Source organism: Strongylocentrotus purpuratus, unplaced genomic scaffold, assembly GCF_000002235.5.
Source record: "Strongylocentrotus purpuratus isolate Spur 01 unplaced genomic scaffold, Spur_5.0 spur5_scaffold_6, whole genome shotgun sequence".
NCBI classification, from domain to species: domain Eukaryota; kingdom Metazoa; phylum Echinodermata; class Echinoidea; order Camarodonta; family Strongylocentrotidae; genus Strongylocentrotus; species Strongylocentrotus purpuratus.
Window position 1 is genome coordinate 54558701 of NW_022145612.1, and position 19980 is coordinate 54578680.

The 19980-nt window shown below is 35.6% G+C and overlaps 1 protein-coding gene across 5 annotated transcripts in view; it reads left to right on the top strand.

Annotated features, from left to right (window-relative positions):
* The window catches only part of LOC576927 (macrophage mannose receptor 1), a 65102-nt gene that overhangs the window by 21276 nt on the left and 23846 nt on the right, over nucleotides 1-19980 (top strand). For all 5 annotated transcript variants that reach the window (XM_030972071.1, XM_030972070.1, XM_777190.5 and 2 more), the window contains 18 exons: nucleotides 1040-1125; nucleotides 2965-3077; nucleotides 4001-4213; nucleotides 4857-4976; nucleotides 6101-6172; nucleotides 7560-7592; nucleotides 8574-8732; nucleotides 10049-10137; nucleotides 11430-11583; nucleotides 12458-12496; nucleotides 13115-13288; nucleotides 13836-13949; nucleotides 14640-14753; nucleotides 15086-15313; nucleotides 16728-16943; nucleotides 17593-17753; nucleotides 18727-18837; nucleotides 19770-19891. In XM_030972071.1, the coding sequence (XP_030827931.1) occupies nucleotides 1040-1125; nucleotides 2965-3077; nucleotides 4001-4213; nucleotides 4857-4976; nucleotides 6101-6172; nucleotides 7560-7592; nucleotides 8574-8732; nucleotides 10049-10137; nucleotides 11430-11583; nucleotides 12458-12496; nucleotides 13115-13288; nucleotides 13836-13949; nucleotides 14640-14753; nucleotides 15086-15313; nucleotides 16728-16943; nucleotides 17593-17753; nucleotides 18727-18837; nucleotides 19770-19891 (2318 nt within the window). The remainder of the gene's footprint in view (nucleotides 1-1039; nucleotides 1126-2964; nucleotides 3078-4000; nucleotides 4214-4856; nucleotides 4977-6100; nucleotides 6173-7559; nucleotides 7593-8573; nucleotides 8733-10048; nucleotides 10138-11429; nucleotides 11584-12457; nucleotides 12497-13114; nucleotides 13289-13835; nucleotides 13950-14639; nucleotides 14754-15085; nucleotides 15314-16727; nucleotides 16944-17592; nucleotides 17754-18726; nucleotides 18838-19769; nucleotides 19892-19980) is intronic.

The window sequence follows — 19980 nt, forward strand, 5'->3', positions numbered from 1 at the left end:
TAAGAAGATATGAGGAACATGTGACATTATCACTGATGGTAGTTATTTGCACTGATAGTATAGGCAAATTTTACAAATACAAAACTAGCTGTAAATTATGTTGGAAGGAGCTAGCACACACCACATGATGGCCGACATATTTTATCATGTATACCATATATATATATGTGATAAGTCCCTTTACTAGACTGACTCACAACTTCAACTAACTTTCTTTGGACCATGGACCTATTACGGATGAACATTCAACGTGATTCTTTCTTTGATCCAATGATAGTCACCGCCTTCTGATTATGTGCATCTTAATGAGAACATTCAGCTGTTTTAACAATAACGACTGCATAAGCGTTTTCGGTCATTGACAAAGAAGCAGTTTCACTCTCTTGGGTTTGTTTGGATGGTGTGCTATGTTAGAGTGTGTCTTAAATAAAAGCATCCTCAATGGGGAGCAGCAAAGTTGACAAGCAGACGATATTGGTGATATGAAATGTATTATTACTGATTCGCAAACTTTCGCACACACCTATGACCTTATAAAACAATTAGAAGGCCATGATCTGTATCAGCCCTGTGCGTTGTAACTCTGGAATATTATGAGAAAATAGGGGGAAATTGGATTTTAAATCACAACCAAAAAATCTAGAAATAACCTCTGGTAATATCAACATGTTTTTCAAAATGAAATACATGTACAGTACACGGAACAACAATTTCCGATTATAAGCCAGAACTGCACATCGATTTTCCATGATTTAAGCGAGTTATTATCTTCTGCGCATGTAGATTAACATGTTTTAAATCACTATCTTGATTCTGTCCCAGCTTATTGGCGGTGACCATGATGAGATCAAAGAGAAGAAACATGTACGGAATGTTATTGAGACGACATTGACGAAGACATTCACAATGAATTCATTAAGAAAACAATGAATGTCCATTTGTAATAGGTCCATGTTTGTACCAACACTTTTTCTCTTTTAAAAATCAAAGTTATTCTTTTCTATTGATGTTGTCTCATTCATTCATTCATTTGAAATAGGTTGGTGGAGCTGCTGGGAACTACAAGTGGTCAACGGGAGAGTCTCTTACTTACACCAAGTGGGACACAGACCAGCCGGACGATCGGTGAGTTTCTTAGCTTGGATTAGAAGTGTGATGGTAGAACTGCTCTTATTGTATGGTTATGTGGTAAAAGTGGTAGCCTCTTTTCGATGACCCTCGCGCTGTTGGAGTCCGTAAATTCTGGCCAGCGAGCCAGAGAACCGAGGTGCTTTCGCTGAGGGCCTCTCAACAAGTGATCTGACTTTCTTATGTTTTTCATTGTTTGGCGAATATTCCGACCCAACTGTGGTTCAGTGAAAATCATCCAATCAGAGAGAGCTACTATGACGTAATATCTACCGCTCTGTGCTGATTTCCTCCGTGAGAGTGAGACTGGCCGCCTATCTCCTGGAGCTGTGTTGGGCAATCGCTGCGGTGGTTACATTATTCATATACACATGCATATTTCAGTAGGAAATCGGGTCTCATGAATATATTATTCAGATCACTTGTTAAGAGGCCCTCAGCGCAAGCGCCTCGGTTCTCTGATTTGCTTCGCTGGCCAGAATTTACAGACTCCAACAGGGCGAGGGCCATCGACAAGAGGCTATAAAAGTGGTAGACCAGGGGCCGTTGTAAATCCAGTATGCAGATTAAACTTGAATTTAATACTTGCGCAGAAACTTGGAATGCTGTATGAAGATGAATACCGTAAATCTTAGTGTATAAGGCGCACCTGTGTATAAGGCGCACCCCTATTTTGAAGACCCCCCCCCCCCCCCCAAAAAAAAAAAAAAAAAAAAAAAAAAAAATTGTGCTTGTGAACTTGTCACAAATAAAAGTAACAATGTCGTTTTTTGAAGAATGTGTAAGATCATTAATGTAAATTAAAAACAGTTGACTACCTAGGATAAAACCTTGTGGTACGCCAAAGCAAAATTGGAGGAATTATTATTATAAACTACATATTGAGATCTATTAAAAAGATTACTTTCAAACCAAGATGACAGACAAATTTGAGTGTTGTTCTAGTTTCCGAGTGGTGACTCAACACACCAATTACTGAGTTGGAAGACATTGCCAGGCATAGCGTCATAAATCTATAAAAAAAAAAATTGTACCTGTGTATAAGACGCACCCCCGACTTTCAATTTTTTTGGCAGCAAAAAAGTGGGCCTTATACATGGGCAGCATTGGGTGCATAGATTGATACATTTTGACATGATTCTAGACTTGAGAGTTAGTCAAACATGGTGTAGATCAACTGGCATCATTTCATGTGTAATTCACTTTCAAACCTTTATTCACTCACATAAAACATAAAGAAACTAGCTAAAAAATTGCTGCAACAAATTTAAATAATTTTCTGTGTAAGTGAATCGCAGGTAAGGACGACAAAAGTAGCTTTATGTGTTAATTGCATTATGCTTGTCTAATTTGATTATGCCACAGTTTTGAAGGTGGTTACTGTTTCATCTGTGAGTAACGCTTGTGAGACGTGAGAAGCTATGGCTATTGAAACATGGTGGCAGCGGTGGGATACAAAAATATATCATAGGAAAAAAAAAAAGGAAATAAAGTCCAAGGCCCCATCTAATATCTAATACAGGGTTACAATTGATCTGAATCAATCGCAAGTCCTCTAACCAATTGCTAGGTTACAGTTTCGTATCTCTAATGTACATTGTTGCGATTAATCCCAAGTGTTTATAAAACGGGGCCCTGTTCACAAATAATGAGAGAAACCCCTTCAAAAACTACTACGGCAAAACAAGATGACATAACTGTAATATGCTAAAAATTTCGACATCTAAGAACACACAGATGAAGTGGAGTGAGGAAAAGTAGGGCCTACTCTCCTACCCCCACTCTCTTCACTTATATGTAAAATGGTTTTTATTTTGCCCTTGTCATTGTCTATAGCTATTACACAGCCGGAGGTGACTGTGTGGAGATAACGCAATCAGCTACAGATGGAAAATGGAGTACAGCTGCATGCACAAATGCAAAAAAATTCATGTGTGAAAGACCTGAAGGTGGGATGTAAACATATGTTATTTTGAAAAATAATAATAATATTAAATTATTAATGATGTTAAATTACTGTTACTATTATTATTGAATGTCATGCTTCCTGGGAGAAGTTTCAATTGTTGTAAAGAAATTTTTGGCTTGCACCGAGTAGGTAATGGTGCTATCACATAGCACCGGCTATATACTAACTGGCCCATACCGTTCAATTTAAATGACAAGCGGTGAAAATCTCTATGGCCGCAAAGATTTTATTTTCGTTAAATTTTCCACCATGTCCTTAATGTTTCCATTCCGTCTCCGTACCGGGTCCTTACCACTTACAACGTCCTCGTACCAGCTAGTGTCACCTTGTTCCCTCTTGCCGGGTCCTCGCCATGTCCTCACCTAGTATAGGAACCGGCTACTTAGCACCCAGAACGCACTCGTACCGGTCGCTAAACGTTAGTTCCGCCTTGACGACTTCACACACCGTATATAAAAGCTTGGTACTCACCCGGCCGGTCACACTTCAGTTCTTGAGTTCACGGATGAACGTCCTCCTCATCGTTCGAAGGAAAGCAGCTGGTTTTTGAGGAACAATTATTACAACCAAACACTTGACAGTACACCACCTTTGACGTGTATTGCATCTATTAAGCGCACCGCATGCTACATCAGTTCTCCTTAAGATATGTCACAACCCGGAAGTTTTGAAGGGAAATTTTGACAAAATGGCAGCTTCCTTGGGGAGCAGACGACATCATAAATATGGCAAAGTAGGGTCTCTTTATTGTACCTGCAAGACGATATTATTTTGCCTACAGCAATGCTTTTTTATATCAAATGAAACTTTTTTTTTTACTCTCTATGTCATGATAATGCTTCATAATCTAAAGGTTAATTCTCCTTTAATAATAAATAACCCTACACTACCATCAAACTACAGGTTCCTGTCCCGCTGGGTGGCATCTCTACAGCGGCAGCTGCTACCAATTCAACATCCAACTTCCTACTATATGGAAGACGGCCAAGTTTACCTGTGAGGCACAGGGTGCTTATCTTCTCACAAGCCTCAGCTCAGCAGAGAATGCCTATATTGTGGACAAGATGGTAGATTATCATGATATTGCTGTGGAGAGTTCATGGCTGGGTCTCTCAGGTGAGAAGGCATATTAATGATCAAAGTACTTTTAGGAGGAAAGAAATGCCAAGCATTGATAAATAGACATAAGACTAATATCCATCCCCTAAATCTGAATGCTTAATAAAGAAAGAAACAATGGAGAAACTTTCTCTTTCTCATTCTTTGTATGTTAGTTTGGAAACATGTCATGATAAAAATGTTCCCTAAAAAATATTAACCTTAAAAAAACACATTAATATTCAAAACATGATGGGAAATAGCTGAAAGTTTGGACCAAACTCCAAGTTGCATGTGTGTGTGTAGCCCATTTCTATGTGAAGGGCATGTGATTTTCAGTTAGATTGAGTTGATGCTTTTCATGTTGATCATTCCATACCCTAACAATATACATCAAGTCTTCCTTTGTAATTGCTACAAGATAGTGTTCTTTTTTACAATTTTATTGTGTGTCATGGTCTGTTGAGGTATCGTGATCTAGGGGATATGTTATTGGACTGCATGTGGACGACATGGTTTGTGGTTCAAGTCCTGCCGCGGTACCAATGTCCTTTGGCAAGACAATTAATCTACATTTGCCACTAGCTCTCCACCTGGTAGGGATTTATTCATGCCATGACAAGTATTCAACGTAATCGTTACTATGCTGTATTATTTACAGATACTGAAACTGATGGCTCATTTGTGTGGGTAGAGGGTAGCTCTCTTAGCTACTCCAACTGGGATACCAAGCAACCAACCAATAGAGCTGGAAGTGAAGATTGTATCTATATCACCACAGGTAGGTTATAACACATTACTGTCATGTATTCCTGCTGCATTGATTTAAAAATAGTTTCAAGTTCAGGTATTTTTTGGTTGTCATAAACTTGATAAAAATTGCACACACATGAAATGAAAAAGAAAAGATTAATGCATTTTCTAGGGGGACACAAGTAGATGAATACAATTGTACATGTTTTTACCCCCAAAGTGTGATAGTTTGGCAAGGGAGAGAGTGAGGGGGCTCGGGCTCATGGGGGAGGGGGGTCAAGGGTTAAGGGTCAGGGGGTCGGGGTCGGGGGTCACTACATGTTAGTGTATTTCCATGTCAAATCAATGAAATGGTATGTAATATCATTGTATGTATGTATGATTGTGTTACTGAATAATGACGTTACTTGAGTCGTAGTTAGTTTTATTTGACATATGATCTAATGAAGATATTAACGTGTTTTTTGGCAACATACACATATTTTCCATGATTCTGAATCTGATTAACCATCATTGGAGTCTGTATTAGATATTTAGCGAAATGTAATCCATTTTGCTGTACTTGTGGTATGAGAGCTCATGTTGTGTAAGCACACAGAAATATCTTACCACATATGGGGGTTGTTTCACAAAGATCCTAAGTCGAACTTAACTCTCGGTTGGACTTACAAATTATGGAGAGCCATTTGTAGGCTTAAAATAAAATATATTAAAAAGCAAAATTCCAAGTATTTTAGACTTTTTATAAATTCCACATCAAGAACATATGAATGATATGAATCAACATTTTATCCCTTTTAAAATAACTTTTTCAAAATATTTGTATAGATGCTAACGGCTTTCCATAATTGTTAAGTCCAACTTTGGATCTTTGTGAAACACCCCCTGGACATCACACATGAAGGGACCAATCATAACCCATATCAAAGAAAATAAAACAAGACAAATTTCTTGTTTAGTGCTATACATATTTTCAAGAGTTATTTACATGTATTGATATCTTAGCATGTTAAACCATATTTACTGCTTTATACAGGATGTACTCTTTACTTCTTTGTTTTAGTTCAAAGCAATAAATTGAAAAAGATGATAAAATGAGGATTATTTGATTCATGTTCTTAAAAGACCACATATTTTCACTTTCTGTCAAAGGTGATGGGACAGGTAAATGGAGTAGTACAGACTGTGAATCAACAAATGCCTACATTTGCAAGATCAAGGCTGGTAAGTTCAGCTCTAATGCTTTAATGTTTCTCACATGTATCGAGGTTTCTTACATGTATCACATCGTGGAAGTGATGTAATCAAGATCTCTGGTCTCAAGCTCTACATGCAGTCCAGAAGCCAGTTTCTCGTAACTGTCAGTGTGAGCTTTATATGAACATCCCATTGAACCCTTGTTTATTCTATTACATATTTGTATTGGATGTCCAAGAATTTCTGACAGTTCCATTGATCTGGCACCAGGACGATAACTTGTTGTAACAATCACATCTACAGAGTAAAAGGACTATTGGGGTCAGAACATTGTGATTAGTCTTAACTACATCACTTCATTATGATCTTTGTGCAGATTATAATTTGGGTCTTGTCTGCCTAAAAACTTAAATTTTGTGGATATAAACAATCTATTCATCTAATAAAAATGTTGCCATAACTATAACCATAACCTTTACACTGTTTGTTAAAAAACAGCTATGCACAGTGCAGTACTTTTACATTTTAACTTTACAATACCTCTAGTTTTACAAACATGTTCCACAACAAAGGTTTTATGAGTCAAGTTTGTTATCATTATTGATTTTGTTCATTGCTTCTGCGTGTTCCTGAGTGGTCCATGGTATCAAACCTCATTTTGAATTTCAAGAAAAAGACACTATGTTCTCCATTAAAGCTTGTAAGAAACAATATAACATTTTGAGTGCAAAGAGCCACCTTTGCATCTGAAAGGGTAATGAAGGGTACTAATCACTAGAATGTGAAAATTTAACCTCAAGAAACCTCACTTGGTATTCTATTGGTTAACAGTTAGATAATAATAGATGGAATAATACAGAACCCAAGTCAGGCTTTGGATTCTTGAGGGCCCTTGTCTATGCAAGAGCGTATGGATGTGTTGACTAGACTCATTGACTTTTCTAATGGGCAATAATATTTGTTCATTGGTTAACTGTGTATTATTATTGACCGGCAAATTACACACAAAATCCCATTGAATTTGCTGAGCGGTCATTAGTTTGTTCACCATAGTTGTGTTGGTTTATCAATTAAACTTTGAGGGCAATAACCATTGAAAAATTTGCCCTGCTCAGATCTCTGATACCGTTAAAAATGTATTTTAATACAATTTAGACTTTCCGTATGTATAGAAGTAATATATGGAGCTAACATTTTGACTTTAGTTAACATGGAACCTCTAACATATAGACCAAATTTTTTTTCAGTGATTCTATATTTGAAGTATATAAAGTAAATGCATTATCAATTTCTCCTTAACATTCAATATGAATGAAATGTAATTCAGACCCCTACAATGTGATAGATTGCAAGACATATGTCCAGTTTTAAACTTTGGTCAATCTTTTTTTAATATATTTTTTTTAATTTACAGATATACCAATTTCAATTTTAGATCCAGCAGTTGGTAAGTTCTCACAATTAATGTTCATACTTCTGTGACAAACCTGTATTTACCACTTATAGTCCATTGATCTATTTCTCTGTTTGGAAAGTTAATAACTGCATACATTTTCTTACTTTCATTTTGCTTAATTTTATAGTTCAAATAATACTTGTATTAATCTTTAATCTATTATCTTATTTTAATGAAACAGTTGAAAAGAGAAACAACCACTAAAATTTCCATTTGCAAAAACAGTAACCTCCATACCCATGTTTAGTATTGGGTTTCATTTTACAATAAATATGGAAGTGCTTGGGACCATTTTTTTCATTATGGCTGCTTGACTTGGATAAGGATGTAGAGGTAATAATGTTATATCCTCTGTACCCATAGTTTCCACAGAGAATCTTATATTTTGTGCTGATATGAGAATATGTTTAATGATATTAGGAATTTAATGGGAAGTATAAACAAAGCATTGTTAGTTGAGTAATAGTACTACCTGAATACAGAGGAGGGTGAACAGTACTGATAAAGAGTGCAGCAGTAGATGCCTGCTTTTTATACCATAAGTCAATTATTAATGGACATTATGTGATTAACAATACTTTTTGGAACTTTGAAGAAAAAAATTCATTCTCTTGTTGATAGAGCACAACATTTGTACAGTGACCAATATAGACTAACCTAAGAATGTAAATGCTTTAAGATGTTTCTTCTTTGGAGGACATGGGGACACAGTCGCTTGAGTGACAGAGTCGTTAAAGAGGGAGAGGAGCACAGACGAGAGGGTAACATGCAAACTCGCAGAGTCACATATTTACACACACACCCACAAACACCTGGGGTAGGGGGTATGGTTAAAATCTTGTCTCCTTAAATTCATGAACTAGTTTTAGTGGATGAACAGGGGTGCCAAGGCCCTTTGGGGACTCCTGGCTATGCCTATGGACATGGTCGTACCTCAAGCCGAATATCACATTTGTTATCATATCCTTGCAGGTGTGCATACCTGTGATGATGGCTGGACACTGAATGGGGATTCTTGTTTTTACTTTGATCGGACGGCACGCTATTACAAGGATGCTGATACAAACTGCCAAACCTTAGGTGGTTTCTTGACCAGCATTCACTCCCAAACAGAGCAAAACTTTCTTTCAAGTGAGATTTTGTTTCATAATCAACATTAATTTCTCATTTTTATTTTTTGATATGCTTTTATATGTGTTTTTACAAGTGTCCTAAATTTTTTTAACAAATATTTCATCATTCACTTGTTCTTGCTCTTTATTTATTTGCTGTATTATCTGTTCATGTACAGATCATGCTATTTTGCTGACCGTTGTTTAATTTTAAACCGTAAATTTTAGGTATGACCAAGGCGCATGGAGGGATAGGGGAGGGGGAGGGGCTGGCACACAAATCTTTTACACTGTTTTTGTAGTGAAATTACAACAAATTACATTATAAGACACATTCTGCTAGGCTGCAGATTCCCCCCCCCCTTTCTGAAATTAAAAGTTCTGATATTCAGGCGACAACCACATCAATATTGGGCAGCGAGATGCCCATGTTTATATTGAGGTTGGAGGTGCCCAAATAAATTTTGTGATTTCATTTTTAAAAAAGTAGCAACAATTTTGTGTGCTAGTGAAGTGAGAGCGCAGTAAATTTGAGAATTTTGCCCCATCATTGAAATGTGTCTGTGTGCCTATGGGTACCACTGGTTTTACATAGTATTAAATTACTATGCAAATAGGCAACTTTTGTTGATTATTAAAGAGTCACACATAAATGGTCCTTTCATCCCATTTCCTAGACTTAGGCTTTTCTAACTCAAATGGCATGCATATAGACCATAAAGGGAACAAATATTGCATTTGCTTTGATGGTAAAACTAAGAGACATGACTTTACTTTAAAGGGTAATTAAGACGACGTAAGTGAATAGGAACAAAGTTTAGTAGGCGGTTTTGTGGCGTAATTCTTTTCCCATGCAGGCATGATGCAGACCACTTGCATGCATTTCTTTATTCATTCATCCTCTTTGAACAATGAGCAAGGTCTGGATTACTAGGGGAAAAAATATGGCAGATATCTTTTCAGTTTTGTTCCTTCTCACCCCTTATGATACTTGTATTAGTGTCGGTGGAGTGTAACTCACATTTAATTTATTATTTACAAGATTAGAGCTATAAACAAAGATTGTAAACAAAATATGAATTAATAAAGAGATTGTAATTTCAATGATTTGTTTCTGTAAGCTAGTGCCAACACACCTTAATGTTGTTGTAATGTGCTTTTATACGTTAGAAGTACATGCAGTGTATTCCTGTGAAAGATATTACAACAAGTTTGGTAATACATGTATAAGAATAAATGTAAAACCTAAAGATTTACTTGTGACAGTACATTTCTATTTATTATCATCGTATTTAGAGGCATAGTTGGAGGTAATATGTTTGTGTTCTCTTGCAGTGCGAGCTAGAATGGGAGGAGCATATCTGTGGATTGGTTTTCATGACTACAACACTGAGAATGTGTTTGCATGGGCAGATGGATCAGAGGTGACTGTGATCGAGTAGTTCATTCACCCATAACATGAAACACATTGCTTTATCATTATTGGACAATTCAGTCCCCCCCCCCAAAAAAAAATAAAAAAAAATAAAAATAAAAAATAAAAATAAATAAATAAAAAATAATAATATATAATAAATAAAATAAAAAAATAAAATAAAATAAAAATAAATAAATAAATAAATATATAAATAAATAAATAGTTATTAAAAAAAATAATAATAATTTAAAAAAATAGAATAACTACAGTTGAAAATTCAATTCATTTGAACAAAAACAAATCAAGATTCTGTTAGTATATTTTACCTATGTAGTTAAAAGTATGAACATAACTTTTCTGGTGAAGTTTTATGTTGTTGAGATTATTTTTCAAGAAGCAAATGAAAGAAGTGTAGAAGAACTGTTTTTTTTGCCTCAGTCATGAGATATTTCCACAAATTATTTTGAATTAAAAGGCCAGTGCATCAGACATGTATATGAATCATACTATAATGAACGACCAAGGAAGGAGATCAATATTTTAAAATAAATCTTACAATTTTTGTTTAGTATAGCTCCCCTCAAATTCTACTAGGGGTGTTGCTCCTAGGAGCCATATTACCGGTACTACTCTTTCGCAGGATTCCATATCCTCAAACTGCTGCCGAACAGAGCAACAAGACCAAGCTCTGTAATTATTAGGATCTCTGTCCAGTAGTGCCGTGTTTGTGCCATCGAACTGGATCGACCAAATCAATTGATCCGTAATATATATATATATTTTTTCCTGTAACATGAGAGTAATTTAATAGTTTCATTCTTTTGATTAAATATAATGCTAATTGTTATTATATAATTGTGTTAAATGGGGGCACGCTACAAGAGTCCTATCTCGCAAGCCTGGGCAACGTGTCTGACACGGCCGGTTGTATCAACTACTCAGAAGATCAAGATACATTAATCTTGATCTAAGGAGACATGAACGAACGTACTACTCTTTCCCCTTTTCAGTTGTTTCTATTGTCTGGTGCCAGGTAGAACAGCACAAAGATTATTTTTTGATAAAATTGTTTAAAATGTTTTCTTTTGATTGCTGAAGGAATGTAGATATTGCCATTAATATTGTGGACAATGTAGAGATGTAGTCAAAGAATAGTCAGATTATAGAATGCGTTTTCTTGAAGTGTGCTGTACATCCATTATCTTTGCATCTATTTACACCCGTCTTGCAGACACTCAACCCTCTTTTTCTTGACTTTGTCTTTGAAAGAACTAAACGAATAGAAATTTCCTATTACAGGTTGACTTCTATAACTGGGCAACTGGTCAACCTGACAACTGGAAGTCAAAGGAAGATGCTGTTCACATGAGAAGCAATGAGCTTGATGCCGGCAAGTGGAATGATATTGATGGAGATGTTTCAAAGCTTGCATCTGTTTGCAAGAAGCCAAGTAGTAAGTTGATCTGTGTAAACATCTTTATTTTTGTTCATGGAAATTTAGGATATTTTCTAAAGAAAAATCTGATTCTTTTCAGTAATAATGTGTGTGTGTGATGCCCCCAAAGCTTTATTAATAATTTCTAGATATACTTTGCTCTTTATCCCATGTATTTCTATTTTTCAATAGATGTAATATTTGTATATATAAAGAAGGCCATTTCATTGCATAGACTTTGCTATCCTTAAAATAATGATTACATGAGGAGTTACTGTCTTGCCAAGCAAACCTATTTCCCCCTTTATATGAAATGTTCCCCATCGGGAATCCCAATATATCTACTATTTTAATATCCATCGAGGTGAATAGAACCTGCTCTAGAAATGAAAAATTTTGAAACAATTTCTTCTGTGACAAATTGATAATTTAGTGAATTAGTTGTAATACAAGACATTTATTGGGAACGAACATAGGTTGTCAATCTGTGGTGGAAATTTTGGAAAGTTTGAATTTTACCCTCAAAGGTGCATAAACAAATCAGAAATTATCTGCTATTTGATTACCCCCTTTGACTTTCCTCAGCACTGCAGTACCTCTAAAAATAAATGATCCATCAACATTTTAGTTTTCCTTTTTTTGGACTAGTAACATGGGTGCAGCTCCATGGACAATGCTATGGTGTGTTTCATGATTAGCATACTGTCTAACCAGATAGGAAGGAATACTGGGGAATGTAAAATGCTTCATTTATTTGTGAACCAACCTGTGAATCCTTTCAAAAGGAGGGAAAGCCAGAAAAGGGAGCTAATTAAGATCAACTAAAAGCAAAGACAGGTTTCTTCACTGTGAAATTACACATTCAAGAGCTCTCTTTTCTGTCTCATTCTAGAGGCTGGTACTATTGTGATTCCTCCTGTTATACCAACACGTAAGTTATAACTTATTTTTGCTGTTAGATAATGATAATGTTAGTTACAGACAATACATGCAATAGTTTTCCTTTATGTAAGTTTGGTCAAATAATATGATTATTACTTGAATGTTCTTCTAAAATGCCTTATCTCATTTTTTTTCTATTTCAAAATTACCCTTTTTCATGTAAATTCACAAACACTGACATCCTCAAAGTTTAAGCATATGTTTTTATTACATAGATAACCATTACATCTTCAATATTAATTTACAATCAACACTTGTGTATATCATGTTTATTTCTTTTTTCATTTGTGAATATATATATATATATATATTATATGCCTTTGATATTGTCATTTTCCTTGTGTATTTGTATGTCTCTTTCTTGCATTATACTAAACGATCTTGAACTTGGAGCTTAGAATTGCACCTCTTGATGTACATATTAACTCTTTATTTGCTATAGATCCCAAACCCTAAATGCCACGTTGTTTGAGCATATGCTACATTTATGCTGTGTGAAAAAAGACTACTATGGTACTCCATGGTTTGTTCTAGTAGTCAACCAAAGTAATTAAAGAATTAATTGAAATGTACGTTTCCTCTTCTAACTCCTACGCACCTATCACAGCTGTTTTTGACCCTCGATGTGGCAATGGATGGGACTATGATGTGACCGGGCAGAATTGCTATTTGTTCAGGTATAGTGATTACATGAGTTGGGCTGATGCCAGAGAATACTGCCAAGTGCAAGGTGGAGATTTAGCAAGTATAGCAAGTAAAGAGGAACAAACGTACATGAATGGTGAGTACATCATATGACACTTATAAGAACACAGCATATGATCATATAAGAGCACTATAAGTAATAATTCTTACATAAACATATTAAATGGGAAAATGATGACTATAATAATGATAATGATAATAGTAATAAAAATGATGATAGTAATTGCAATAATAATAATAATAATGATAATATCAAGAATGATAATATTTATAATAATAATGATTATTTTAAAAATGAAAAATAATAAAAATTGAATACAATAACAATGATAATGATAATAATTATAACAATAGTAGTAATAATAATAATGATAATGATAATAAAAGTGATGATGATGATAATGATGATGAAGAAGACAATATTTATGAAGTGAACATGTCGATCTCTAAAGATGCTCAAGATGCCTTCAAAATAATGCATCCAGTTCAAAGAGGTAATTCAAAGAAATGATACGTAGGTTATACAAATATTTTTAGAAATACATTAAAAAAAAATAAAGGTATGTATGAATTTTATGAGCATTGTAATGACTTTATTGATTACTTTCTTTTCTTTTGCCTAGGCCGGCTCTCTAGTATTGAGAATGACATGTGGATTGGAGGAACAGATTTCACCAATGAGGGAGGCTGGGAGTGGACTGATGGATCAGGTTTTTCTTATCTCAATTGGGCTCCCAGTAAGTCAGGTTCTATCCCGGATGACATATTCCAACAACTGCAGAATACCCTTTGAACGTGCAAGTAACCATAACTGAACAAACCAACAAAACATCAAAACATATTGTGACACATTAAGGAGATTCCCATGTATTTTACATAGCTTCGTGCAATTTGTGTACAAGGTTGAAGAAACAGCTACAGGTACCTGCTGTTAATAGAGGCCTGATAATTACCCAATTTAAATCGGTTTCCCGATCCCCCCCCCCCCCCCCCCCCCCCCGTTTTTATTCTGATTTTCCCCTCATTTTCTCTATTCTTTCCTATTTTTCAATATTTTTTCCCTATTTCCCCCCAATTTTCTTACTGAAATGGGGGTGAATGTTGTTAGATGCCATTTTTTCCCCCAGTCCTCTTTTTTCTTTTTTTACTCAAGGAGGGCTTTAGTGCTCACTTTACCCCTGTTAATAGCACTGGCTTAAGGATTGTCAAATGTTACCATGCAGAAGTTAACTTTAATTAATGTATGACTTCTAACTTCAAGTATCATCCTTGCATCCTATAGTTTGTCATATTCAAATCAATAAATTCAAAACATCTGTAAAATTTTGCATGAAAACACACATCAGGAAGAGTTTACTTGACAGACCTGGGTCCTGTGTTATAAAGAGTTGCACTTAACATACAACTCTTTGATATTTTTTGTTCAGATGAACCCAATAATGTAGGTGACAGTGAACATTGCATGGAAATCTTCACTAAAACAGACACATGGAATGATAACAAATGTGACATAGAAAGGGGATTCATCTGCAAGAAAAATGGTGAGATATCGATTCGCTGTAAATATTAGGAAAGATCTGTGACTTAATTACAAATTGATGACTTTGATTCATTGTGTACATTATGAGAATGTTTTAGAATGCCTTCAAAACTTTGATGTTATTATTACTATTTTTCTTCTTCTACTTCTTGTTATTATTATCATTATTATTTTTATTGTTATTATTATTATCATTATTATTAATATTATTATTAATATTATTACTATTATCATCATTATCATTGTTGTCAATGTTGTTATTGTTATTGTTCTTGTTATTTATTACTACTGGTATGAATACTATTAATTTTATTTCACGTTTGAACTCCACAGGATATCTTACAACCCACTTCCTTGTCACGCCACATGCGTACATGAACGGTCCAGGTCAATTGGTCCTTTCTGGCGTCTACCCTGATGAGTGTGCTTCACGGTGCGTCAAGATGACCGATTTCATTTGCAAGTCTTTCAACTACAACCGAGTCTCTCATGAATGTTCATTCAACGATGGATCAACCACGACCCCCATTTCTGATGGCAACATGGACTACTATGAAAGATGTGAGTGAAATATAAGGATGGGTAGACTGGTATGGTCATGTGGTTAGGAAGGAAGACAGCCATTGGCTCCAAAGAGCAATGAACTTCCAGGTTGCAGGCCCAGAACCCTGGTAGATCTCCCAAGACTTGGATGGAGACACTAGGAGAAAGAAATGAGAGCATCTGGCCTCACCCAGGTGGATGCCGAAGACCACAAGGCCAAGAGAAGGGACATAAGGCCTAACAGAAAAAGATGTTGTATTGCCCTTAAGGTGCCAAAACATGGGTCGGTTAGTCGGAAACTTTTTTTTTCTTTAAAATACTTTTTTTTCTTTTTTCTCCCTCATTGGGCTGATATTTCTCAGTTTTTAATGCTTTAAAGGTAATACAAAGTTTGGGAAATTTTGAAAATTGGGTGGATAGTAATTTTTTACAATTTTGATATTTTTGCATGTATTATAAGCACTAGAAAATTTCAAGATTTTTGGGTCGGTCACAAAGGGCGATACAACATCTTTTTTTTTACGCCTTAGGGAGATAAAACGTCAAACCCCATAGCGTGGAAAAAGTAGATGCTAAACGATGATGAAAAGATGATGAAAAAGGACGTGGAAAGGCTCTAAGTGGATTTCAAGCAAGGAATTTGAACAATTGGCAATTTTAATCTACATACCTCGGGGATTCTATGCCGTATACAGTTATAGGAAGTACATGTACATGTATGCAAGTCCAAGATATTTGGTCATTTTGTGTCCCATACATCATGGTATTCTGAACATTGATTTCCAACAGGAGTACTTGATCTTTGGTATTAGTTGGGGCTTGCAAATCAATTCAATTATCGGGTGGACTAAAAAATTAAATGTGGTCAGTGACATATGGGACCATAATAATAGCTTTGAATTGCCAATGTATGAGAAATAACTTTGCAGAATATTATTTTGGGTTGCAAAGGGAGCCTTTGATATACCTTTCAGTATGCAAGTGTTTTGCTAGGAGGATCAAAGGTGATGGTTGTTTAAAAGACCCTGAGTTAGTGTGCTCCGTCCTCCTCTCTTTCTCTATTTCTGATGCGTAAATGTGGTCAGGTTCATCCAATGTTATGAAGGATATGTTCTCTACATGTATTCCTTGCAATCATCATTTAGGATCCTCATTTTAGGTCCTCACCAATGTGAGAGCCATGTCGCAGGCCTCTGCCAGGTCCCTCTCAGATCATGTATCATGCAGCAGATGATCCATGATCTCTTATAATCCATATTTCTTAAAGGTTACTGAAAGTTATTTTTCAATGTAGCAAGCCCACCTCTGCCAGATATGTACCATACACAAGGAATACACCTGCATTGAAGATGTGAAAGGTTCCTTTCCCCCCATTTAAAATTGTATTATAAATGTTTTATTACACTCCCCCCTCCCCACCAAAAATACCCAGTGATGGACGTGAGGGATCCAGAGGTCACGACCCTCGGCCCTGGTTACCGATGCCCAGAGGGCTGGTCAGGATATGGGAATAACTGTTACTACATGTACACTCTAACGAAACTGAGCTTCTCTGATGTTCAGCAGAAGTGTAAGGACCTCGGTGGCGACCTGGCATCAATTCATGACCTCAACGAGAACAGTTTCATCCTAGCTCTGGCACGTGACAGTAAGTGTTTCCTGACTAATAATTGAGATGATGAGATCAATATGTGTAGCTGGGCGGGATAAATCAGATTGAGAGTTTCTAATCTTTATTTGTAAGGTCAAAGTCAGTGTCACAGGGGTTGATTGATGTACAAATTCTTTAACTGTTGAGGGTATTAAATTTAGTTTTAAAGTTCTGTTAGTAATTCTAAGTTGGTACCTGTCATGGAGGTGTAAACTAATTGGTTTATTAAGAGGTTAAAAGTTCACAGTTCAAGGTTCATCCAAACTAAGCACATAGACCATATGTTGGAGCCAACAATTTTCAAGTGACTTGAAATGTTTTTTCGATGGCATCATGGTTATCAGGAATCTGCCTGTGGGATATAAGAAATGCCATATTGGCGAAATGCATTCAATTAAATCCAATTCAATTTCATTTTTCCATTATAAACATAATAATTACCTAATGAATACATTAAGAAAATGCACTGGAAGGCGTAACCCTAAGGAAGCATTAGGAGGAGCCCTGTACAAATATATATATATATATATATATACATATATATATATATATATGTAAATGTGTTCTCTAGTTTTGATCTGATTTTTGTGGGCTAATGTCAGGTATTTTCAACTACTTTTTTGCCATTCCATTATCTTCTGACCAGACGGGATGGACAGTGAATTCTGGATCGGACTAAATGACGGCAATTCCCCTATGAGTTTTCAATGGGAGGATGAAACTCCTGTGGACTTCACGCTATGGAACACGGATGAACCAAACAATTATGCAGGAACTGCTGAAGACTGCGTTGAAATGTATATGTTTGTGAGTTGAAGCATACGTCAGTATGTATTATTCTGTGTCTGCTACATTTTCTCTTGGGGGTTCCTTATTTACTGCTTTATTTCTTCTTCCTCTGCCAACAACACATTTGCCCTTAAAGTTTCATACATGTATGTCATATTCATTTTCTCTTGTTATTGCCCAGGAATATGAAATAGTTGCAATTTGTATAACTTGATGATCAATTTCGACTTTGGTTTTAGTTAATTGTAAAGTTAAAGTAGCAGTGCAGTGCATTATTCTGATGAGGATTGTTGAATTTAATTTTAATTCATTTTGTAATGGAGGCAGCTCATAGCATTCAATCCTTGTAGTAATAGGTCTGACAGTGTTATACATATTATTAATTTAAAGGTAACCCCAGGGAATTGAAAGTAAAAAGTTATTGGAAAAAACGTCTGTCTAAATCAAATACACAGTTAGATAACTGATGAAAAACAAAGTTGAAGTGACAGAATCTATAAATGTACATTATTATGCCATTTTTTAGCAAATAGGATAACCCTCTCTAAAACATCAATAAGAGCAAAATTTCTCTTGTAATTCATTAACTTTCTCAAATGTTTTTTTAAACATATATAGTATTTCAATATATTTTTGCAAAAACAATTTTCAAAAAATATTAAGTCTTACCTTACATGTCTGCTATAAACTATGAATCACTAATCAAGGAAAACATTTTGAGTAGAATCCATGTGTATTGAATAATATATTGACAAAGATTCCTTCAAATCATCATTCCTACAGTCTGGGACTCTGTACATCCAACTGTAGTTAAAATTTAAGATCACAATGTTTGCTAGGCTCATGTACAACAACATTTTCAATAGTATTTCTGATTTCATGTCTACACTAAGTCTGACTTGTCTTACTTGACCAAGAGTGCTGAGCCTTATGTCATCAGGTACAGATACAGGTTTAGATTCAGATTCAATGTCTGTGTTCTCAAATACAGGGTTATTGGAATGACAACCTTTGTTCAGTTAAGCAATATGGAGCATGCAAGAGACCGAAGGAAAATCTTGGTCCTACTCTTGAACCCATTACTCCATCAGGATGCAGTTTGGTGAGTTTTACTTGGTATGGTGTATTAACCTTAAAAGGGCCTGGTTCTGGTGCTCTCCTAGCTGGAGGGAAGCAGATTCTGCAGCCTCCCTCCCTCCCTAGCTCTCCTTCCTTCCTGGATCAATTTTGACCATGGGCTGATGACCATTTATAATGAATTATTCCACACAATTCATTTATTGATAATTCTTCATTATGTACATCAACTATTGAGAAATTGCCATTGGCCATTGGCATATTGTGACAGTTTTGACTGCGCTGTACCTATTGACTTAAATTTCATAAATTTGGTACAAAAGATGAGTAAGAATCGGGGTGATTCAGTCATTAAAGCTCTTTGAACAAAAGAATTATCTTCAAATATATGGTGTTGTCCAGAGGTGCAACCTCCACCCCCACCTCCAACCCTTTTTTTAAAAAAACAAAGGGATACCTTCTTGTTTAAACAACACTATTAGCATTTACACTGTTAATTGAAAATCAATTCACATTGTGTTATTATCCTGACCATTAGATTCACTTTCTATTCAGCATATGAATGGCAGATTCTGCAAACATGAGACATATCAAGAGAGGGGATACCCAAAAAGTATTCACATTGAACCACTAGTAATTAAACAAAGTCAATGATAAAGAGGAATTGCAAAAATGCATGCATATCATCTCATATCTAGGGTTTGCTCTCTCCTTTAATACTGAAGGTTAGCTTAAAGACAATGTAGAGATGAATTATGAATTAATGTGGGAGAAACAACATTTCTGACAATATTTCAAAGTTATGTTGAAGTTCTTCTTTACGTTATTGTAAACTTCAACAAATGGTAATCTATGTGTATGAAAATCAGAGCTGTCTTTAATTTTGTCAAGTGATTATGTCATGAAGATTGACTAAACTGAAATAAGATTTGCAAAGGTATGTCTTGATTCTATCAGGGTGATATAGCCAATGGAGGCTCTTGCTACTTTGTGATGGATACACCCAAAAACTGGGCGGATGCTCGAGCTGACTGTGCCGGGTTCAGCCCCCGTGGAAACCTTGTCTCTGTCGCTGATAGGTCAGTAAAGCCTTATACATATGGAGCTGCAAACTGCAGCAATTTTTGTTTAATGAAGAGACAAAGATGCTTCACATTTCTTAGACAGA